Genomic DNA, 24,953 nt, shown 5'->3' on the forward strand with positions numbered 1-24,953 from the left:
CACAGAAGACAATCATTTTTTAGATAACTATATCAGGGTGCAGTGTCTTATGCAGCATTTTAAGTTGGGTTACCCACTGTTGTTTTTGCTCCTGAAACCTGGCATCTTTTAGCTTTCACAAGTGCATCAATATCAGGGGTCAAAGCCTGAGTGGCAGCCAATTTCAGGATGTCATTTAAGTGCTTGTGCGTGAGCCTTGAGCGCAGCTTTGTTTTATTGATGCTCATTACAGAGAAAACTTGCTCACAAATATACGTGGTTCCAAACATGCACAACACTTTTGCAGCAAGGGCTGTCAAGTTGGGGTAACCTGGCAAAAGATACTGATAAAATGTGTCTAAGCCAGCTGCAGCAAATTTCCCCTTCAAATCTGAGTCACACTGCAAGTCTATTATTTCAAGTTGAATGTTGACGGGCAGATCAGAGGCATTCGCGGTGAATGGCGAGCAGAAAACTTTGAAGTCTTTCTCCAGTTCACCAAAAATCTGAAAGCGTTGCTCAAACTCCCGCAATAGTCCTATTAGTTTATCTTTGAACCGCTTCATGTCTGCGACATGTTGGGTATCGCACACATTTTTCAGACAAGGAAAGTGCGCTGCATCACCTCCCGCGAGCTGCGTCTCCCACAATGACAGCTTCAACTTGAACGCACATACGCTGTCATAATACTGCGTTACAACTTTGTTGCGCCCCTGCAGCATTGTGTTCAAGTTATTCAAGTGCTCTGTAACATCCACCATGAACGCAAGATCCTGCATCCATTCTTTGGACTTAAATTCTAACACTGGTCTGCCTTTTTGTTTCATGAATTGTTCAATTTCCTCTCGTAAATCAAAGAAACGCCTCAGCACAATGCCTCGGCTTAACCATCTTACCTCGGTGTGGTAAGGCAGGCCGTAGTTGTGGTCTTTATCTCTGAGAAGGTTGTCAAACTGACGGTGATTCAAGCCTCTTGATCGGATGAAATTAACAGTTTGGACGACCACCTTCATGACGTTATCCATCTTTAATGACTTGCAACACAATGCCTCCTGGTGCAAAATACAGTGAAAAGTCCAAAAATCACGTCCTCCATTTGCAGTCTGCACTTTTTCCCTGAATTTCGTCACAACACCTGCTTTTTTCCCGATCATTGAAGGCGCACCGTCTGTAGCCACGCTGACAGCGCGTGACCAGTCCACTCCGACTCTGTCCAGGGCACCCTCGAGTGTGTTGAAAATATCAGCCGCTGTCGTGGTATCCGTCATCGGCACCAACTCCACAAACTCCTCGGTTACGGTCAAAGTATCATCAACTCCGCGGATGAATATGGCCAGTTGCGCAACATCTGTAATGTCCGTGCTTTCATCAATTGCAACTGAAAACGCAATAAACGACTTAACTTTGCGCTTCAATTGGCTGTCCAAATCCTCCGAAAGATCAGAAATCCTGTGTGCAACTGTGTTTCTTGTCAGGCTGATATTTTCAAAAGCTTGACGCTTTTCAGGGCACACAATCTCTGCAGCTGTCAGCATGCATGTCTTCACAAATTCACCCTCGCTAAATGGTTTTGAAGCCACTGCAATTTCATTAGCAATAAGGTAGCTGGCTTTCACTGCAGCATCGCCGATTTCTCGGCTATGAGTAAACACAGACTGCTGTTTTTTCAGACCCGCCAGCAATTCCTTCACCTTTTCGCTTCTCTGTTTTCCTTTCAAGTTATCATATTTGTCGGCATGTTGAGTCTCATAGTGGCGACGAAGGTTATATTCTTTCAGCACTGAAACGTGCTGCGAACAAACCAAACACACGGGTTTCCCATTCACTTCCGTGAATAAATAGGAGGATGACCATTTTTCTTGGAAAACTCTGCACTCTGTGTCCACTTTTCTCTTTTTTGATAGCGACATTTTGGGGAGTGAGGAAGCCAAGCACGATAGACTGTAAACACAGGATTACTTCCTCAGCCCCGTTATACATAGTTTGCTCGCTTCACATAATTGCTATTGCGACACCCAGTGGACACATTTAGAACAGCAGTTTCTTTCATTGAAAAATTGCAGCTCTTTTTATTTTTTATACTTTCCAAAATCATCTCGCGGGCCGGATTAAACTTGTTCACGGGCCTGATCCGGCCCGCGGGCCGTACGTTTGACACCCCTGGTCTATTGGATACATTTTGGCCCTTGGACAAATGTAGTTGGTGATCCCTGCGCTAGAACATGCCATAATAATGACAAAACACACTTAAAGCCATACAAAATAAAGACATTATAAAACACTATATATGAGAACAATATGAAACTATGCACTTGTTTTGCCCGACTGAGTTCATAGTAATGTGAAAATATGTTTATATTTTGTACTTCCGTTTATTTAAAGCGCTTTGACTTGCTGATGTGTATGAAAATAAATTGTCTTGCCTTTATATTAAACTGCCTCTTATTACTCAAACAAGTGCTATACAATGGTTGTTTTCTTGTCACTGCATTTTGTCATTCGTTGATTATGAACTATTAATGTGAATACATTGTAAATAGAGTTCATACATTAACATAATTATTTATTAGTAACGTGCATAATGCACGGTAAATACCAACACATTCTCACTCCCAACTCGTACTTCTAATTTTGTATTATTTTCTAAACCACACAGTGTTATTTACTCAACAATAACAATTATTCTTGTGTTTATTTATTTGTTTGATTGTATAATTTCGGACTTTTGGAGTCCGTCAGGACCGAGGGTCGGAGCACCTCATAGTAGTTGCTAGAGAATTTTACACCCGGAAGTAAGTATTCTCTCTTCTTTGCTTGACAAACCCATCCATGTGCGCCGAGCGTCCAACATCACTTTGAAACGGAATGGAACCACGGCACATGGTCCAAAACTGGAGTCGGACGGGTCCACCCCCTCCCCCACCCCGTCACCAGAACTAAACATGCTGGCTATTGTGTGTTTTGCACATAGGTTTCCATGTTCTATGGCACGTCTCTACTGGGAATTGTAGTTTTAAAAGACGTTTTCGTATTTCCCATAATAAGAAGTTGCCAGTATTAAACTGTGTACACCCCTAGAGGTTTAGGGGATACGAAACACAGTGGTGTTATCACATTAAAACATATAATTAATAAATTCTGTTCAGTTCTGGAGAGGACGCGCACAGTGAAAGAGATTCTCTCCAACACAGGGTGAGATCGCTCCTTTGTGCCACGCCGATCATCGTGTTTTCCTTTTTTGTGGATTATAGCCTGAAAAGGCCTACAAACATTTCTGTTTTTGCCGCCGACGGGCGCAGGAGCAACAGCCTTTTTTTTGTATCAATGAACTACACTATGGCCTGGATTAGGCAGTAAAGACAATTTCAATGTATCGCGAGTGGAGTTTTTGTTGGGTTTTATTTGTTTTGTTTGGCTCGAAAAACTGTGAATACATTTGAATAACGCAAAAAACCTGTCTTTGTTTATTTTGTTAATGTGTGCATATAGACTTTATACATTTCCGTGGGGACTATTTTGTGGGAAGAGCAGATTATCTGTTTATTATTTCTGTTTACCTTTTATAATATTTCATTCAAGAACCCCTTGTGCGTTTAATTAACACAACTATTTTTAGATAGTTGATCGTTACATGTCTGTCCCATAGAAGAACATGACAGCGCAGCGCAACTATACTACGGACGTGACTGCCCTGGCAGTGACATCAACATAGCCTGCTTGTGCTACCACACTTTCCCCTCAAAATATCGTTAAATAACAAAACTTGGAAATAGTGCCAATCCATACAAAGTGTAACCACATCATGTATATATGAAAGCAATCTTTAAAAAATAACAGCGTTGGTTTAATCTATGATTATTTTGATCATGTTCGTGCTGTTTTTGCCATAGAGAAGCATTGCCCCGGAAGTGCGTTTTGAACTATCCCGGCATACATAAACCACGTGACCGGCTGGCGGCGACATCAAAGAGTGTCGTAACTCTTTCTCTCTAGGGTTCTGGTGTAAATAATGTACCAATTGGATCAAATATAAAAGTCAGACGAATTAGTGTTGATCCTGCAAAGAGAGGTATTGTGTGAAAAGAAATGTAAGATGTTGTTTAATTGCTGATATATTTATGATCCACGTCACGTTTTCAGTGTTGGCGGCAGTTCCTAATGTTTGTCTAGAAGTCTTCTCATCAGGGCTCTATAAATAGAGAACTACGGCAGATATGTAATATTTAATGCAGCCAAACCGTGTATTACAATGCCGTTATGTGATGAATTTCAAAGCGAAAAGCAAGCACACTCGGAATAAAGTATTATTATTATTATTTTTTATGTTTTCGGTCTATTAAATGTTAATTACGATGTGATGTGAGATGTGAGACTGGAATTGCACAGGGGAAAATAACGTATCTTTAGATGCGGATTTTGTTAAACTAATACGTTTGCGCTGTGGACCAACCCCATATATTGACGGGGAAGGGGTTAGCAATAAAGATAACACCATTAAACAGTTACACAACATAACAGAAATAATATCGATAGCATCGTCCCTAGCAACCACCTTGGTAACAATGAAAACGTTCTATGGACGCAATTTCCTGAAGTAATCTTCGTAATAACTAGCAAACTAAAGATCATGTACATCCACTGCACACATAATCTGAAATAACAACTCATATTTCTCGCATCAAATGACATCAAAACGCATTTTAATGGCCAAACTAACTTTAAAATAGGCATTTTCTACCGAAAATAAAACGAAGTTCGGCCATGTTTTTTTTTCTGCAGGGAGAAATTTGAAGATCACGTGACATAGACGCCAGCCATTGGAATGAATGGTGAAAAAAAACAGAGCACAATGTGTAGTCCTAAACGATAGCTGGGGATTCTGGGTAGTGTAGTGTCTTCTGCCATCCTTTACGCCGAAAAAATATTTGTTTCTCCGAATCAAAGGGGAAAAATACAAAAGCATTGCACACAATTTAAACCAATCAATGCTGTGTAATTAACAAGGATAATCTGGTGTTTTTTAGTCGATGACTATTGCAGATATCACTGTAAAATCAATCGACAGTAAGGGGAATACTTACTTCCGGGTGTACAATTCTCGGTTATCCAATGGGACTGGACGCTCACATTGCCTTTAAGGGCAGCCGACACAAACAAATGCCGTGCTTCCATGAGCGTCAAATCCCGCCGCAGATGGGAATACATTGCAATCAGTTGAAAGCTATTTGCGTCCCTTTATGAAGCTGAAGGAGCCTAGGAGCGTCACAACTGCATGCCACGGGACCCTGACCAAACGTCGCTCCTGGACAATTATGGAGTGAGAGTGTGTTGGACAGGCGGGCTGTAAAGGGCACCGAATTCAGGTGTAGGCCCAGGAAGAGTACAGTCTGGGCTGAGGACAACATGCTCTTTTCTATGTTTATTACGAAACCCAGATCGAGCAGGTGTTTTACGAGGACATTCGTCTGCGTAATAGCCTCTTGCTCCGACTGTGCGAGAAGCAGCCAGTCGTCCAGATAAGTTGCCAAGCGAATACCCTGTTGTCTTAATGGGGCTATCGCGGCTTCCGTACGCCGTACAAACACTCGCGGGCTGAGAGACAGACCAAAGGGAAGGACTCTGTACTCGTAACAGACACCCTGAAAGGCGACCCTCAGATATTTCCTGTGTGGGTAATATACTGGGATGTGGAAATACGCATCTTTCAGGTCGACTAATGTGAACCAGTCGTTTTGGCGCACGAGACGCAACAGAGATGTGTGAGTGAGCATTCTGAATTTGTATCTTTTGAGATATTTGTTCAGAGCTCACAAATCTAGGATAGGCCGAATTCTGTTCCCTCCCCGTTTGGGAACGGAAATACTATTACACTATATTATTATATTATACTATATTTCCAAGGAAATACTTGGAATAAAAGCCGCTCTAACTCTGTTCGGCGGGTATTATCGATATAGCCTTCTTTTCTAGTAGCGAGAAAATCTCTTGCTCCAGAATATGGGCCGACTCTCCCCGGGCTTGTGTATACAGAATGCCCGAGAAGCGAGGGGGGGTGACAGCGAATTGGAGCCTGTAGCCCTGTGTTACTGTCTTGAAAACCCAAGCAGAATCTGTGAGCATCTTCCACTTTTCGCTCCTTAAAGCGAGCAGAGATGTCACATCTCTGTCGTCTGCCCTCTGTCTTTTTTTGTTGTGTTATGGGGCCCTCTAGTGTCTGAACACGGTGGTACCCCAGGTTGACAACCCCGGCCGATACTGCGCATGCGCGTGGCGGTGATGCCTTCACAATCCCGTCTAATGTCCGCCTTTTGAGAGACGCCGCTCTCAAAAGAGGGGTAGACGACAGACTGTTTATTGTTTTCATTTTCATTTTTATTGACTGCGCCCTTGGCTTCAAGCCTTGAAACGACAGTGGAAAATGATTTATTAGGAAACAATAATGATGACATGTGTTTGTGTGACTTAAACAGGCAGCGGAACTTGCTGTCTTTGATGTTAAGTCCATTTCCCTTATGGCGCGAACTTGAGGATAACACGAAAACACATGAGCATCTAACACTGGAACGTGTTCTGGAGCTGGGGAACAGGGAACTTCCAGCTCTCTCGACGAGGAGAGGAGAGGAGGCTGTCAGGCCGCCCACTTCACCTTCCTCGCCTGGTGGCTGAAAACCTGGGTCGGCTGTGCCTGAACGGCAGCTGCCGGAACCGGAGATCTTCTTGGCCAGCTCATCCTCGCCTCGTGTCTGGGCTGGGGACCCGGGACAGGCTGTGGTCTCTGCTGCTTCGGTGTCTTGAACCGGGCAGGACGTGAGGCAGCTTGAGTGAAGGCCTGCCGGGGGACCGTTGAAGGTGGCGGCTGGACCCTTCGGGGAGACAGAGCTGGAGAGCCTCGTCTTCCTTCTTTTTTGATTCGAATCTCAGCTGCATCGAAGCTAGAGCGGAGCCAAATATGCCCTCGGGAACAATAGGCATGTCCAGAACATCCTCTTTTCCCAGTCTGGAAGGTTCGTCAGGTTGAGCCACCTGGCTCTATCCTGTACCACCATAATTCCCAGTGCTTTGCCCGTGGCTTGGACTTCACAGCGCTGCACACGGAGGCAAATGTCCGTGATCGCGGCGATCTCGTCCCACACGGCAGGCTCAGGTTTGCTCGACAAGTCTTCGCAGAGCTCTGCCTGGTAGGCGGTCAGCAGCGAGGAGACGTTGAGTGCCCTGGCGGACAAAGCTGCGGCTTTATAGGCCCGTTCGGTCATCGCTGACTGAAAAACGGTTTGCCTTTGCCGGTAGCGTGGGGTTCCTGCTCGGTGTCGAAGCCAGCCTCGGTTGGAGGTGGGCTGCCACCAGCGGTTCCATGGGCAGCGCTGGGCCGAGCCTCTCCATGCCGTCACAGTCCAGGGAGGAGGCACCCTGGATTGGGGCCTTGTTGCTGAAAGGGCGGTCTCTCCGCGAGACCGACACCTCGTCCAGCATCTCCGGAAAGACTGGAAGGAGCTGCCTCTTCTTTCTCGCTGCCTGGGGCAATTGCTTCTCCTCCTAGCGAGATCTGGAGGTCTCCTTGGCCACTTCAGGCCATGGGATGTCCAGCCTGGACGCAGTGCGTTGACACACGGCCTGCAAGTCCATACTTAGACAGGGCGAAGCTGGTGTGCTTTCGCCCGGGAGAGCGGACATTGCTCCCGGCTTTGCAGCCTGAGCCGATGAAACGAAGATGTCATCCTCGTGCTCATCCGAGTCGGACAGGAGGAACTCAGAGGAATCCTCTTCTTCCTCCATATAGTCCAACTCCAGGACATCCTCCGCGGGTGGAACCATGGTGAGGTCCAGTTGGGTGCCCCAGCTTGACACAGCGCGGGGCTCCGCTCTCGCGGCTCTTGCCGCCACCGGACCCCAGCCTGACACGGCGCGGGGCTCCAGTTCAGCGGCTGCCGCTGTTATTGAGCCCCAGCCTGACACAGCGCAGGGCTCAATCTCTGCGGACACCACCATGTCTTGATTGCCTGCCGGCGAATCAGTGGACATGAGGGGGTCCTGTCCCGACAAGCTAGCTTGGCGTGCTAGCTGTCGGCGGAGGCTCTTAATGGTGAAGCGGGCACAATGCCAGTACGAGCCGGGGTTATCGTTAGCCTCCTGGGCGTGTTCCAGCCCGAGGCAGGACGAGCAGACCGGGTGTGAGTCTGTGCCTGAAATCTTAAACCCGCAGCCGCATAGCCGAGCCTCCGAGTCCCCAACTCCTCTGGTGTGAGGGAGATAAGGGTCCATCTTTTTTCGCCGGGGTGTCGGCGTGGAGTGGACACGCTAGTAACAGGTACGTTACCGAGAAAAAAAATCCAACCTTGTCGTTAATCCGAAAGGAAAAAGCGACGGCGTAGATTTTATTCTTTAAAGAATATTAACTGGTGTGTTAATACCTTTTGTTTTTATCTCCGTCTCCTCTGGTGTGAGAGAGAAAAGAGAACGTCCTCACTACCGTGGTGTCGGTGTGGAGGGAAGAAAAGCTAATAACAGGTATGTTACTAGCTTGAAGAAAAAAATCAAACCTTACCGTAATTTCGAAAGAAAGAAACGGCGAGGCAGATTACAATATTAACTGGTGGGTTAATATTGTTCAGTCTTCTTGCAAAGCAAAAAAGTAACCGGCAAGCGCCCGTCGACCGAATGTTAGCTTTGGGTTCAGTCTGTGGACCGTTAAGCTAGCCCGGCTACTGATAATTCGAGATGTGCTCTGAAGCGAGAAGAGGTGTCTGAATGACGCTGCGTCGTAGCGCAAGCTACTTATAGGGTGGGTCGAGTCCCTGACGTAGACGTCAAGATCACCAGCCAATCAGGATTGGCGTAATGAGATTGATGCTTCTGTTTGCATACGCGTTGAGGCGCATCCCATAGTGAGACATCGAATGGAGTGTTATGAATGAGAACGGCAGCCACGATTTTCAGGCATGATTATATAAATGACTTTGAATAATATTAAACTGGATGGTTCATATCTTTCCTGTGGCCTGTACTACGATGCCGGATTTGCGGTTAGCGAGGTAACTTCAGGGTTTCTTTGGGTTTTCTGTCCTACGAAGCTGGTTCACTTCTTACCGGGGTGGATGGCACCCTATACTGAACACCTAACCTGCTCCGGAGCAGGTTCTGTTCCAGACAAGAGATCCACTCAGTGAAAGCACCGCCTGCTGACCAATCAGAGCTCAGTGTGCGGAGTTTAAAGCTATCAAGTCATATTACAGGATAAAATAAATACAGTGTTAACTGCTGTATGCAGGAAAGAGGTCCGGCAAAAATCACCGACAGCGTGAAAATGAACATTTATATAATATCCCCTCCCATCTTCAGAGAAATCTGACTATTCTTACATTAGCATTAAGAAAGCTTACTTAAATATCTGCCACAACATAAGTAACCGGATCAAAGTATTTATTTTTATTTTTATTTAACCTTTATTTAACCAGATAAAAGCATTGAGATAAAATCTCATTTGCAATGCTGACCTGGCCAAGAAGGCAGCAACGTTACACATAACACAAATACAGAGAACATAACTAAGAAAACAAAAGACAAAAAAGCAGTCACTACATTGTGCACATAGGACAGTAAGAAAGGTGCACTACTTATTACTGCAAGAGCAGCTGGTAGTAAGAACTTCAGACAAATTCAATTTAAAACATGCTATTGAGACAAGTGCCGTCAGTTTGAGGCGTGATTGAAGGTCATTCCAAAACCAAGGACCAAGTAACATTACGTACAGTATGCAAAACTGTGAGTGCAGACGTCGATGTGTCCCATTATCTTTCATATCACATCATCAATCACATCATAATACATCATATTCCCTTATCTGTGTCGGCTTCTCGAGCCGTATCTGTCCGTGCAACACTTACATTGTCAAATGCAGAAGGCAGAAGTATTATTTAAAACAACACATTAAGTTGACGAAAAAACACTCAAATCAAATGTAATTAAAGTCAGATCCACTTGTGTCTTGGACACACAGCTGTTCTGTATTCACCTTGCAGCTGCAACTATGTTGCTTTCATCCTGGATGAAGTGTTTAATTCATGGAGGCTTAAAGTTTAACTTCTTCATATGTGTTTTGTCTAACATGATAGTCTACTTTTCATTCCAAACTGTGTACCTTTAATACAGTCTTTCAATGTTTACACAACAGAGCTGAGTATCATGGCACGCAAAACATTTTATGTATAAAGGTGTGAAAGACAGTCCTGGCTCCTGGGAGGAGAAACGCTAATGGAGAGAAATAAACTTACATAATGTAAAAAATAGATTTTATTTGAAGAGAAAAAAAATCTGACATTTTCAATCAGTATTTAATGTAATATTCAATCCAGAACTCAGGAGATAACATTACATTGCATTGCATTTAGCTGACGCTTTTATCCAAAGCGACTTACAATAAGTGCATTCGACCAAGAAGATACAAACTTCAAGAAAACAGAATCATATAGTACATCAGGTTTCATAGAGCCAAAACATTTAAAGTGCTAATCAACTAGCTTTAGATAAGCCAGTCCTTTATGAGTATATAAGTGCTTTGTTAGTAATTGTATTGCTCAAAGTGGAGTAGAAAAATATTAGTTTTTAGTCTGCACTGGAAGATTTGTAAGCTTTCTGCTGTCCTGATGTCAATGGGGAGCTCATTCCACCATTTTGGAGCCAGGATAGCCAACCAATGTGTTTTTGCTGATGGGAACTTGGGTCCCTTTCGTAGTGCGGGTGCAGCGAGCCGTTTGGCCGATGCAGAGCGGAGTGCACGTACTGGGGTCTATTGTTTAACCATGTCCTGGATCTAGGAAGGGACAGATCCATTGTCTGCATGGTACGCTAGTACCAGTGTCTTGAAGTGGATTCTAGCAGTTACTGGAAGCCAGTGAAGGGAGCGGAGGAGCGGTGTGGCGTGGGTGAATTTAGGAAGGTTGAAGACCAGACGAGCCGCTGCATTCTGGATGAGCTGCAGAGGTCAGATGGCACATGCAGGTAGACCAGCCAGGAGGGAGTTGCAGTAGTCTAGGCGTGAGATGACGAGAGCCTGGACCAGAACCTGTGCTGATTTCTGGGTCAGCTGGGGACGTATCCTCCTAATGTTGTAAAGAGTGCATCTGCAGCAGCGGGTTGTAGCAGCGATGTTTGCAGTGAAGGACAGTTTGTTATCTAGGGTCACACCCAGATTCCTTGCAGTCTGAGTCGGGGAAACAACAGAGGGGCCGATGTTGATTGTTAGGTCAAGAGTGGGACAATCTTTTCCCGGAAGAAAAAGCAGCTCAGTCTTGTCAAGGTTGAGCTTGAGGTGTTGAGCAGACATCCACCGAGAGATGTCTGCTAGACAAGCAGAGATGTGTACGACGACCTGGGTTGTAGAACGGGGAAAAGACCGAATTAATTGTGTGTCGTCAGCGTAGCAATGGTATGAAAAACCATGCGGGCTAATGACAGATCCGAGCGAGTTTGTGTACATAGAGAAGAGGGGACCAAGGAAAGAGCCCTGAGGGACCCCTGTAGTTAATTGACAAGGGTCGGACTCTGACCCTCTCCAAGTTACCCTGTAGGTGCGGTCTTCGAGGTATGAGGTGAGGAGAGAAATTGCAGAGCCTGAAACTCCAAGTTCTTGGAGAGTGCGAAGGAGGATCTGATGGTTCACCGTGTTGAATGCAGCAGACGGGTCCAAAAGGATGATGACAGAGGAGAGGGAGGCTGCTTTAGCCGTGTGCTGTTCCTCAGATGCAGCAAGGAGAGCAGTTTCTGTTGAGTGACCTGCCTTGAAACCAGACTGGTGCGGATCAAGAAGGTTGTTCTGATGGAGATAACAGGAGAGTTGTTTAAAGACAGCGCATTCAAGTGTTTAAGACAGGAACGGGAGGAGAGAGACAGGCCTGTAGTTTATAACATCGGACGGGTTGAGAGTGGGTTTCTTTAGGGTACAGGAAAGAGGTCCGGCAAAAATCACCGACTTTGTGAACCTGAACATTTATATAATATCACCTCCCATCTTCAGAGAAATCTGACTATTCTTACATTAGCGTTAAGAAAGCTTACTTAAATATCTTCCACAACATAAGTAACCGGATCATAGTAACATTACGTACAGTCTGCAACAATGTGAGTGCAGATCTCGATGTCCCCCATTATCATTCATATCACATCATCAATCACATCATATTCCCTTATCTGTGTCAGTTTCTTTAGCCGTATCTAGCCGTGCAACACTTACATTGTCACATAGCTGTATACAGATAGGCAGAAGTAGCCTATTATTTAAAACAACACATTAAGTTGATGAAACACTCGAATCAAATGTAATTAAAGTCAGATCCACTCGTGTCTTGGACGGGGCAGTGATATCATAATAATATATCAGATATATCAGATTTTTTTTTGCTGTTCTGTATTTACCTTGCAGCTGCCAATCCATCCTGGATTAAGTGTTTGATTCATTGATGTTTAAAGTTGAACTTCTTCATATTTGTTTGGTCGAACATGATAGTTTACTTTAATACTTTTCATTCCAAACTGTGTAATGTTTACACACCAGAGCTGATTATCATGGCATGCAAAAAATGTTATGCATATAAAGGTGTGAAAGAGTGATGAAAGACAGTCCTGCGAGGAGAAACGCTAATGGGGAGAAATAAACTTACATAATGTAAAAAAATTGATTTTATTTGAAGCGAAAAAAATATCCGACATTGTCAATCAGTATATTTAATGTAATATTCAATCCAGAAATCAGGAGATAACAAAAACTGGTCCAATTTAAAGTTCTCGAGACAATATAATATTCCAGCTTTCATTCATTATTTAATTATACATAGCCTATGTAGCTCTGTCATGCTAATTAATGAAGACAACTAATTTCCTTTGGCTACAAGCACCAGTGGCAACTATCAACAATGACAAACAGTGTGGTCCAAACCACAGAGAATTAGTAGAAAACAATTAAGAAATATGTGTATTCTATAGCTCCAGACTTTGACTATAATGAGTAAAAACTGTGCTAAGAATGTTATTGGCCTAACTTTTCATTCAGTTTTTCCTTTGGGTCTAATCCATACCACAGAACATCCTGATCCACTGCTGCCCAGGCCATTCGCTCTGTGCTAAATGTTGCTGCCCACTGTCCTGACGGAGAAACGGCTATAGCGCCTCCTGCACCATGGACACGGTCTCCCATGTACTGCAGAGACAACTGGGAAGAATCTGCTAGAGATTTACCTGTGAGAAAATATGGAAATCAATGGAAAATTAATATTCAGGGCATCAATGTGTGGTCATATCCTTTAATAAGTGTGTCCATGTTCCTGCTGTCATTGTCAAAACAAATCAGACCTTCTTAAAACTTGCAAACCATTGTCAATGGAAGCCAGAATGTACAGCTAAAATCACATCAAAGTGGGACCTCATAGTAAACATGAAAGTAAGACCGTATTTCATTATTTGAGTCCCACACCATCTAACTTTTCCTCATTTGCCTTTGGTCTAAAATATAGGCTTGTTCTAACTAACTAAACCAACTCTCTAATAAAAAAGCTCATTTAATAACTGCAGCCATAGTTATAAGGACTACGTTTACATCAAATCAAGACCAGATAAAGTCCGACCCATATGTGGCCTGTCTTAAAGGCGGGGTAGGTACCGGAAAAAATCGGCCACTTCCTTACAGAGCCCCTCCTCCAACACACACGAACGCGCACATGACAGGCAGGTAGGCCATCCAGTTATTTTAGCCGGGCCGGCTAAAATTATTGGTCGTGCTTTTTACAGTACTACGGCTTCCACAGATTACATTTTTGTATGGATTTTTTTGTCAAAGCACTTAAGATATTCATTGCTATCGGGATGTTAAGAGCATTCCATTGAATATAACAAAAAGTGTATCTCGAGCCGGTTTCTCAAACTTAGCTACCCCACCTTTAATGTATAGAGTTTGAAAGTGTGATATTTCACCTTGTTCAACATGTGAAAGAATGAGTCTGGCCAATGTCACTTTGAGAATAGATTCTCCATGGCCGGTACACGACACTGCACCACTAAGGTTGTCTGCATATCCTCCAGAGCCTAATTTATAAGAAAGAACACGGGAGAAAAAACATTTTATTTTGCTAGATTTCACACATTGGTGTCCTTAAATACTATAAAAAGGTTGGGAGTGCAACTGAAATGATAAATGTTCTTTTACAGTGAAAGTGAATGAAGTCATACCAATGATGGGACAGTCTCCCACTCTGCCAACCATTTTATTTCTGATGCCTCCAGTTGATGTTGCACATGCCACATTACCATCAGAGTCCACAGCGACTGCCCCAACAGTATCATGGGCCCTGGAATGACAACAAAAGGATGTAAGGGATAACATATTTCACTTTGCATATAACAAGCAATCATCACGTTCTGCAGTATTACCCTTTATTAAACTCTCTTTACACAAGCACATTCTCTGCCTAGTAGGATCCAGGGTTATATATATTATATTTATGTTTTATTGGGTAGTATCCCACCATGCTATTTAACATGAAAAGGTGATGTGAAGAATGAATTAAATTAAGAATAGCATGGGTTAAATGATGAAGGTACTTGCCACTGAGAGTTGAAATCCTCCATAACTCCAGTTACATAGTTTTTTTGTTTGTCCCACTCTTTCCTCTCATTCTCAGTCACCAGTTCATCAGCGGGGACGGTGGCCATGCCGATACTCTCTGCAAACAGGTCTGCACCTCTGCCTGCCAGTATGACATGGGATGTCTGACATGTTCAATGTCAGCAGACATGTAAGAACAATTTAATGGATTTGAAAACCGTTTCATTATCCTGCAATACAATAATCCATACCAAAAAATAATAATAAAAAAAAGATTCAGTCCAAATCTGTATATTTCTTATAGTTATTGGTCTTTACTGTTTCTTCAAAGAAAGACAAAAACAAGTATTTAAGACAACACCTTTTCCATCACTGCCCGTGCCAGTGACACAGGATTGGCAATGTTCTTCACTGCAGCCACGGCACCACTGGCAAGTGTCCTTCCATCCATGATAATGGAATCAAGCTCCACTTCTCCATCAGCATTTAGCGCTGCTCCATGCCCTACAATCACAATCAAAGAAACGTATACAAGGGTTCGGATACAAATCTGATGTGCCAAGCTATTAGTGAGTAAGCGTGTGAACTGAAGGGCTTTTATCTGCTTAGAAACGTAATAGAATCTAATAGCAACAGACAGAGAGGGTATGAGAAAAACAGGCTTTTCCTTCCTTCTTTGGAAACAGAGGCTTTACGCTGCCTGCTACGTCCTCTCATATCTACAGGGTGGTGACACAACAGTTTAAAAACAGCACAGTACTTTGAATGACACATTATTGATGAACAGATTGTATTTACTCGTACATATTTGTTTGGTACATAAAACACATTTTAACATGTTTATTAGTTTTTGATGAATTCAATAGCTTTTAAGTTTTGCAATGTAGTTGTAGTAAATGTAACTTCATTGTATACAAATCCCTTCAAACCTTAGCCTCAGATTGCTTATAATAAGGATAAATAGGAAGATTATATTTCAAGCTTGTTATGAAAATAAGTTACTGGGATGTTTTTTTATCAACTAAGATTTTTTAGAAAATGTTGTCAACTTTAATTGACTTAATTTATAGAAAAATTGGGCTTATTATTTACTCATATATTTTAATATATATGTTAGAAGTACAATATTATATATTAGATCTTAGGTTTGGGCCATATTCAATAATCATTTTAGAATTAGCAACAAAAAGTTCACCCAGGGCCACAGTTGGCCCCCGGGCCTTAGTTTGGATGAATGTTGGCATCCCCACCAGCAAATGAAGACATTGGGCAACAGAAAAAATGAACTGAATTTGTGTGAATATATACTCATTAACCTAGTGCAGACTGCATGGTATAAATGTTTAAATATGGGAATTTGAACTAGTATTTGTATACAGCATACCTGCATTAAACACAGGGTTATCCTCCATAACCCTCACGGCTGCCTCAACAGCATCCAGAGCACTTCCTCCTCCTTTCAGCACAGAAGAGCCTTGACGTGCCGCAGCCTTCACTCCATCCACAGAGGCCTTGGCCAGGTCCTCAGGTATGGCCCACGCCCCCCCATGCACCACCACCACTGCTGACATCCTCCTGCAGGAGAACACAGTGTTAAAGTATGTTTGATGACATCTTTAAATTTGTCTCATCCCAAACTGTACTTTTATTGTATTTTTGTTGAACTTGCAAATGTAATTATATTCTTGGTCTGTACTTTAAACTGATTTCTATTTTATTTTATTTATTTTTTAGCATTATTTTGTAATCTGCCGTATGTCTAATGCTGGGGAATTTTCAGTTGTGTTTGTGTAATGTCATAAATGTAAAAACTCAATAAATACATGTTTTAAAAAAAATAAAATGTGTCTCATCCTTGGAGGGTTAGTTTAACTTGTTTCAAGAAAGAACAATCAAATCTACAATCGTAAAGGAAAAACACAAAATTACAATAAAAAAATCAAAAATGTAAATATTCACAATAAAAGGCCTTCTAAAATGCTAACACATCTATTACCCTACAACTTTTGCATTAGGGGGCATGGTAAGAATGGTGAAAAAAAAACAAAAAACAAAAAAAAAACTATATAAGAAAATGTCTCTTCCTGGAAGCGTGCCATCTTTTGCTTCAAAATTTGGACAGTTTTGGGTTCGCCTGAACTTCACAGGCTCAGGAGAGCCCCCAAGTCGTGAATATGTTGGTGAATCACTATTATTTGATACCTGCTGGATCAATACAGATGATGTGTATTCCTTCATTGCACTGCCAAACAGAAAGGAGTTTGAACTTTGCTTTTTGCTAGAAGCTCCTCTGAGACGTTTCCTTGATGTTATCACAACTAAAACCTCAGATCCCAAGTGGAAAGACTGGACTTTCGAATCTTCCATTCAGATAGACATCTCAAACATCATTGTTAAATTCTGGACCGGCCGTATTCCAGACCATGATGTTGAGACCTATTTGAAGAGATACGGAGATATTATCAGCAAATACAAACCAATAGATAAATTTGGAATATGGTATGGAGTGAGAAAATACAAAATTAAGATGAACAGAAACAGTGATGGTGAGATCCAAAATCCCCCAAATTCGATTTCTCTTGGCCCCTATAATGGGAGAATAATTTACTCAGGGCAACCCGTCACCTGTTTCATCTGCAACTCAGCTGACCATCAGGTCAGAAAATGCACCACAGTGAAATGTTGGAGATGCAATGAACTGGGCCACAAGGCTAAAGATTGCAATTCAGACAGTCTTTGCAACCTGTGTGGAAAGATTGGGCACACCTTCTTCAACTGCCCATCTTCTTATGTAAACAAGGCAAAAACCCAGCAACAGCATGGTCCTCCTTCAGTCACCCAGCAGCAGCAGCCTCGTCCTGCAGCCCAGCAGAAACCTGGTCCTGGACTCCCTCTAGCCACCCAGCGCCAGTCTGGTCCTCCTTCAGTCACCCAGCAGCATCAGCCCCTTCTTTCAGCCCAGCAGCAGTCTGGTCCTCCTCCAGTCACCCAGCATCAGTCTGGTCCTCCTTCAGTTATCCAGCAGCAGCCTGGTCCTCCTTCAGCCACCCAGCATCAGTCTGGTCATCCTCGTCCTGCAGCCCAGCAGCAGCCTGGTCCTGATCCTTCAGCCCAGCAGCAGCCTGGTCCTCCAGCCCAGCAGCAGCCTGGTCCTGGTCCTTTAGCCCAGCTTCAGCCCGGTCCTCGTCCTTCAGCCCAGCAGCAGCCTGGTCCTGGTCCTTCAGCCCAGCATCAGCCTGGTCCTCGTCCTCCAACCAAGCAGCATCCTGGTCCTCGTCCTTTGGCCCAGCAGCAGCCTGGTCCTCGTCCTTTAGCCCAGCATCAGCCTGGTCCTCGTCCTTCAGCCCAGCAGCGGCCCGGTCCTGGTCCTCACCCAGCAGCCCAGCAGCAGCCTGATCGTCGTCCTACCAGCAAGGATGTCTGTCTCCCTGAAGATCAACAGCCTTCAACTCCTGAAGATAACTATCCATCCCAGTCAGGTGAGGGTAGATTAACTATTGATGTGGAGAGCGAGTACAGCTCTGAGAGTGAGATTGAAGATGAGAAATATTATGAGAGTGTGAGCGAAAGCCCAGGATCTGACTCCAGCCCTGACAGCCTTACAGCTGGTCAGCGAGTCAGCATGCCCCTCTACTCGCCCCCTGAGAGCAACTCGGGGTCTTTTTCACCAACTCCGGAATTTCCAGAACCCCCGAGTGAGGCTCAGGGGGAAGCCCCGCCTGAGGTCTCAAAAAAGAGACCTGCAAGTAGAAACTTGAACGAAATAGAAAAACGGGCTAATTTAGAGACAATATAAACCAATATGAGCTTCATAAGCGTCGCGACTTGGAATGTACGTGGTGTTCAATCTAAGAACTTTCGAGAGAGGAAAATTAAATATTTATTAGACACTAATTGTGATTTCCTCTTTACGCAGGAACTTAGATTGAATACCACCAGGGATGTTGACGATGTTTGTAAAATGTGGCATAAAGGAAAATGTATTATATCCATCGGAGATAGCAGAGCTGATGGAGTTGGTATTTTCTTCAAAGAAAAAGACATCACTATTATTAGAAGAAGGGACATAATCCCAGGAAGGCTGCTTATGGTGGATTGTTTTTATAAAAATGAAAAATATCGACTTATTAATATTTATACTGCCCCTGACGCAACAAATAAGTTACAATTATTTAGAAAACTTAGAGAAATATTAACAGTGGGTTATAAAATTATATTAGGTGGAGATTTTAATACAGTAACGGAAGACATAGATAGGTGTAGTACATCTGTTTTTAAACTGAGGGCGGAAGGAAAACTGTTGAAAGAAATCTGCAGCGATGCAGGCCTTATCGATGTCTGTCGCTCACTGAACCCCGCTGGAATAGATTTCACGAGATTCGACAAAACAACAAAAACCCGTATAGACAGGATTTATGTATCTAATCACTTCTCTGTTACAACCTATAAAACAATATTTAATGACTTTTCGGATCATCTTTTGGTCCAAACGTCATTGTCCTCTGGAGCCCCTTCCACTAGAGGCTTCTGGAAACTGAACACACAGTGCCTAAAAAATACTTGTATTTCAACAGAATTAAAACTGGAAATACAAAAAATTATACAATTGAGATGCTTAACAAACTCTGATATCAAATTATGGGAAACATTAAAAAGTAGGTTAAAACGTTTTTTAAAATTTAAATGTAGGGAATTAAATAAAGCAAAAAAAAAAAAAAAAAAGTAAGAATGTTCACTTTGTATGCCAAATCCATCCATCTAATGTAGTTTATTTCAGATGCAGGACTTCTTCACATAGAAAACAGTAGTAATGTTACGTATTGTGCAGAGGCTTCGGAGCGTGTGTCGATTAATCCCCGAAGTTTTTTGTGAAGCTTGTATCGAGTAATCCCCGCAGCTTTTTGTGAAGCTTGTATCGAGGCTTGTATCGTTTTGGGCCAGTGACGTCACCGATGACAAACGAAGCCTCGCTGCCTGTCAATACCATATGACTGCTTCAGAATGCGATTCAGATCGGTTGAACCACAACTATGGAGTCAGATTTGGGTCAATATTCTAGCGCACAAAACAAGCTACTCACGAGCGGAAAATTTGCTTTTACACGCGCATGAAATTAGCCTCGTGCGCAGATTAAACCCCCGCAGGCAGAGACAGCCCTCTTGCTCGCTCGCGGGAGTGTGTGAAAAGTTTCTGACACTTTGGGGCGGAGCCACTGGACTTTGATTGACAGCTGCCAGGAAACCTGGAGTTGCCAGGTTTGATAAATGCCTGAACTACCAAGAGCCGAGGAGTGACCGCAGCAATATCAGTTGGACGAGATTGAATGGTAAAGATGTCCATAAAAAAACGTTATATTCGGAAAGTGCACAGCTAATATATATATATATATATATAGTATTCCTATATTATTTTAAATAGTATAACTATAGTATAATATTTATAGTGTTTCATAGTTGTTTTTTAAACACACTATAGAACACTCCTAGTAATATCATGATATTGTCATAGTGAATGCATATTATTACTATAGTGTTTGTAAAAGTACTACTATAGGTTTTTTTTTGGTGATTCCGTATTAAGACTATATTATTTTAAATAGTACTACCATAGTATAATATATAGTGTTTCTGTAGTTGTTTTTTGAACACACTATAGAACACTCCTATAGTAATAGTATGATATTGTCATAATGAATGCATATTATTACTATAGTGTTTGTAAAAGCATTAAACTCCTAGAATTAATTACAATTTTTTTTATATCAAATTAATTGATAGTTCAGGCATTTATCAAACCTGGCAACTCTGGGCTTCCTGGCAGCTGTCAATCAAAGTCCAGTGGCTCCGCCCCAAAGTGTGAGAAACTTTTCACACGTGAGCAGACAGACTCCGTGAGCGAGCAAGAGGGCTGTCTGCGCGCGAGGGTCATTTCATGCGCATGTAAAAGCACATTTTCCGCTCGTGAGTAGCTTGTTTTGCGCGCTAGAATATTGACCCAAATCTGACTCCATACACAACGCTCATATTACCCATGGATGTATAAAAAGAACGATATTACTTACCCATTCTCTACCCGGGCCCGGCGGTGACACGATGGAATTAAGAGAGCTCAGACCCTCACTCATATATAGGTCGGAAAATGTCATAAGTAGGCCTATAAATAAATAGGCCTTTAAATAAATAAAAGTATCAATAAATGAATAAAAACAGGAATAAGTAGTATAGAGTGTTTTCAGTCAGAATCAGTGAGTGTGCTGTGGCTCAGCTGGAAAGCAGTTGACTCTCAACCGCAGGGTCCCTGATCCAAAGACTGGCCAATACGTCTTTTATTTGTTTATAAAAGCTACAGCTAAATTAGATAATGTAGTTGATAAATGTAGTCTTTGATATGGTTTAGCCTTTCTCGGGCTACAACATTTGATTTTTTCTACATTTATGCTTGAACTTGCTTGAAAATTACAATTAAAAAAGTGAATGCAGGATTTGATATGTTTTACGAGACATAAGGGCAGGAATTCAGAGGGAAAGGAGCAATTTTGAGCTCTGCTCTTAAAAACGGCTTTTTTTTAAGGTCATACGTCAAACGCGTCATATTACATCACACAGGGGACACATCTCCGCTCTGTGACCGCGGGTATAGTAGAGTTGCGTTGAGTAGAGCGGTTGTGTTTTAAGGAGCTGGTATTTTTCGGTAGTTTTACATTGTATTTCACCATTTGTAATCATGGTGCAGTCTTGTGTTTGTGCAGGTTGCACAAATACCAGCCTGTCAGGACATCGAGTCCACAGTAAAAAGGACCGGAGCTAGCGTTCGTTCCTGGGTGCGTTGTGCATCCACCTCCCTGCAGCACATACTCTCCACAGCTTTATCAGGAAACCGTATTACTTCTCTCTTTCCCCCCCCTTCGCTGCTCTCTCTCTCTCCCCTCCGGTACACGGCACCGTAAGACATAGTGTGGAGTTGCATTAGGTAACGCTGTGGTGGCTGTACTGCTCCAGCCGTCTCCTTTGTGTTTGTTTGTTTCCCCCTGTCTGTGTTGTTTGTGTGTGCGTGGTGGCTGTCACTCCTGGCTCCCGGCTCAACCTCCACTCACCTGCTGCAATCAGCTGTGCACCCTCCCCGACTACACACCTGCTTTCCATCAAGCCATTTACAACGGCATATCAACGGAGGCTCCACAACCTTTCTCCGCCAGATCGTCAAGTATCAGCCGTATCTCGCGTCTCTCCTCCGGTACACAGCACCGTAGTGTGGAGTTGCATTAGGTAACGCGAGATACGGCTGATACTTGCGCATTAGTTTCTGTTATGGATCAGTATCAACAGTCCTGCCAGTAACGTTACTATATTATCAATGCTACTTTAGTTATAGCCTGATATATGATAGCTAACTTTACAATGTTGTGATGTGACGTTAGCTAACATTCTGGAGCCAGTGTGAGAAAAAGTTTTTAGAGAGTACTTGTCCATGGACAAGTGAGTTTGGCAATTTACTTGTCCGAATACATTTTTCACTTGTCCAGAATGGAAAATATGGCAACACACATGCTGCAACCTGCCTGTGAGACAGAGTCCAACCACACATGTCCAACACTATAGGCCTAATAATAATAATACATTATTTTCATAGCCTATAGGCGTACGCTTTTCTACAACTTAAAGAAGCTTGCACGCTTACACATGTCCTGCAATACACATGCTGCAGCTGCCCAGCTGCTCACTGTTTGTAAAAGTAAATAAATAGTATGTTCATTTCAATAATGTACTTTCTATACCCTGCTTCATAAACAATACTGACATCCCTGTGCTCCTCCGAGTCTGGGGGTCCGGGGATGTGAGGAAAACGCGAGGACACAGACAGGGAGGCTGTTTCACTTCATAAAGGAAATGGCGGTCAATATTAACAACACAGGAGCTAAAACGCTTAATAATCTTCATTACGTGTTAAAGAAAGAACATAAGAAAGTTTGACAAAGATGAGGCTGTTAAACGGGCAGTGGATCCGCTGTGTGTAGAAAGAGAGAGAGAGAGAGAGACGCTGAGCTGCAGCGATCAGCTGATCCGGAGCATAGAGAGAGAGAGAGAGCTGCGGTCCGCGGGGTTCGGCCTCGCGTCCTGTCCTCACAACTCTTATTAATCCCGGGACCTGACAATTGTTATTTGTTCCTACTCGGAACCGAGTTTTGCTTCCCAACCCTGCCACTGTGCTACACGTCCCGCCACGCCATGCCCCTGTCTCAGTACAGAAAGCGGCGAGATGCATTTCCTTAGGAATTGACAAGCAGAACCGAAACTAACATTTCTAAACGAACAATGTCGGACACGGACAATTTGCGAATGAGTTCTTCCTTTTGTAAACTTAATTTGTCAATAATTTGTCAATAAATGAGGGCGAAAAACGTCACTTGTCCACCGGACAAGTCAATTACAAGATCTACTTGTCCGTTATTGTAAATAACACGTCCCGGACGGTGGGACGTGTGCTTTTTCGCACACTGCCGGAGCTAACGCCGGTCACTCACCAAGATAGCTGCCCAGTTCTCCACTGGTTCTCCTCACACCACAGCTCAATTTCTCTCCGATGGCCGTTATTTCTTCTAATCCTTGGCTGCTCCTGGTCTCTTGGACGCCTAGCAGGCTCATAATTATAAGGTTGTGGTCGGTCATATGCATTCGAATATTCATGTTCAACTTCTTCTGTGTCGAAACTAGCATTGGGATCCATGTTTATTAATACGTTACACCGGCCGCTCTCCCCCTTGTGTCCCCCGTGTTACGTCACACGCGGGAGGTCACGTGCTGAGGCTTTTTTATGCGGAAGTGAACATTTCTTACAAAAACGACGCCAGATGTCACTGTAGTGTATATTTCTGTATATGTTTTGGAAAATCTAGTGTATTCATAATTTTCCTACACATTTATTCACAGGTGTCTTTAACCTGGAAGTTGCTCTTTAAGTTTACGAATATTATTAAGGAATACAAATCCCTCTTTGAAATGTTTACCAGCCTCTTTAGGCTTTTCAATCACAATCATTAAACTGGAATAAATACAATATTGTTAACATGATTTTATGTTCGTTGTTTAGAGTTATTCTAAGGCTTTACTCATTGGGAACTCGGTATGAGATGTCCAATCTGCCTGTTTTACACAATTTGACTAACAGGGGGGTTTGTGTTCAGATGAAGCCCATGATGAAGCCTCATGAGATGAACTCTTTTGCGAACCAATTGAATTGGCTGGAAAGCTTCAAAGCTTCATAAGGCTTCATCTCACCATCACTAGAAAACAGCGTCGCGTCTCAAATACAGCATTCAGGATCATGTGACATGTTCAAAAGCTCAATCGAAACATGCCTCGACTTGTTTCAACTTATTTTCCCAAGGCAAAAAATGACTTTGAAACATGAGTGACAGGCAAACATGAAACGTTCCCTCAACAGAGTAACTCCAAAAACAAAACAACTATAACCATGATTTTCATGCAGGCTTGCATTTTGATTCATTTGAATAATATAAAATGGGATGTAACCTTTAGTTATCATTACTGTGTACATTACTGCAAGTGTTGGACTGAGTCTACTGAGTAAGGCAGTGTGGCGCCCCCTCGGACTTCCACATGTTATTGTCAGGAGCCAACAGTTGTCTGGCATTATTTTTGCCGCTGGTTGAATCAAAATGTACAATAAACATTCGTTCTTTTCACACCTTTGATGATATTCTCGCGTAATCCCTGGATAGACAACTTCCTCAACAGTCACGTGACTTCGTAGTATTTGCAAAGTGTTTTGATCTTCTTCTTCTTCTTCTTCTTCTTCTTTCGTGTTTATTGGCGATTGGCAAACCAACTTGTAGGTGCATTACCGCCACCAACTGGACTGGAGTGTGGACAAGAGACTAAGCAGAAAACAATAAACAAAAGAAACAAAACAAAGAACCAAAACTCTAGATTATTTCAAATTTATCAATTTCTCTTAGAAACTTAATAATCTCACAATATATATTGCCTGATGTTTTCCCTAACAGTCCTGATAGCGACAAATCATGGAATTTTGCTTTCTTCAGTGTCTGGAAAAACACATTTCTCTGAGTGCTATATTTCCTGCAAAGCAGTAAAACATGCTCAACAGTTTCTGGCTGGCTACAGTGTATACACTTTCCGGTTGGATGCTTTCCTATTATACTTAAATGTATGATTGAGACCTGTATGACCTATTCTTATCCGAGAAATGACATTTTCCTCCCTTCTTTTAAACCCCACCTTCTTTCCATCCCCCACATACCTTTGAATTTTATAAAGATGTCTTCCTGTATCACTAAGGTCCCAATGATCTTGCCATGTTGTTTGTGCATATTTCTGTATGAATGTTTTAACCTCCGCTTTAC

At 42.8% G+C, this 24,953-nt stretch overlaps 1 protein-coding gene and 1 long non-coding RNA gene across 5 annotated transcripts; one reads left to right on the top strand and one right to left on the bottom strand.

Moving 5' to 3' along the window:
- Positions 1 to 11,037: 11,037 nt before the first annotated feature.
- On the bottom strand, positions 11,038 to 24,423 carry LOC307042809 (isoaspartyl peptidase/L-asparaginase-like). Of its 4 annotated transcripts, XM_079686951.1 has the most exons (8): positions 23,091 to 23,428; positions 15,954 to 16,144; positions 14,931 to 15,073; positions 14,570 to 14,733; positions 14,194 to 14,312; positions 13,939 to 14,049; positions 13,047 to 13,206; positions 11,038 to 11,788 (listed from the first exon to the last, which is right to left on the bottom strand). In XM_079686951.1, coding segments are annotated over exons 1-8 (1,092 nt in total). In that variant the 5' UTR covers positions 23,294 to 23,428; the 3' UTR covers positions 11,038 to 11,787. The 4 variants fall into 4 exon arrangements, with proteins under 4 accessions (XP_079543077.1, XP_079543079.1, XP_079543076.1 ...); XM_079686953.1 differs by lacking the exons at positions 11,038 to 11,788; positions 23,091 to 23,428 and adding an exon at positions 24,276 to 24,423 and having other exon boundaries at positions 12,641 to 13,206; XM_079686950.1 differs by lacking the exon at positions 11,038 to 11,788 and having other exon boundaries at positions 12,641 to 13,206; positions 23,091 to 23,425.
- Positions 13,074 to 14,918, top strand: LOC307042811. The gene is made up of 3 exons (XR_013809246.1): positions 13,074 to 13,208; positions 14,173 to 14,333; positions 14,646 to 14,918. It is a non-coding gene; the product is annotated as an uncharacterized lncRNA (long non-coding RNA).
- Positions 24,424 to 24,953: the final 530 nt, after the last annotated feature.

The sequence above is a fragment of the Notothenia rossii genome (genome assembly GCF_949606895.1).
Source record: "Notothenia rossii genome assembly, chromosome: 6".
Taxonomy (NCBI): domain Eukaryota; kingdom Metazoa; phylum Chordata; class Actinopteri; order Perciformes; family Nototheniidae; genus Notothenia; species Notothenia rossii.

Excerpts from the sequence above, each read along its gene's own strand:
- LOC307042809 (XM_079686950.1), bottom strand. The coding sequence starts at position 23,293 with ATGGATCCCAATGCTAGTTTCGACACAGAAGAAGTTGAACATGAATAT. Across the intron at positions 15,074-15,953 it reads TAACCCTGTGTTTAATGCAG|GGCATGGAGCAGCGCTAAAT; the intron begins GTATGCTGTATA and ends TTGTGATTGTAG. Across the intron at positions 14,050-14,193 it reads GGGAGACTGTCCCATCATTG|GCTCTGGAGGATATGCAGAC; the intron begins GTATGACTTCAT and ends CTTATAAATTAG.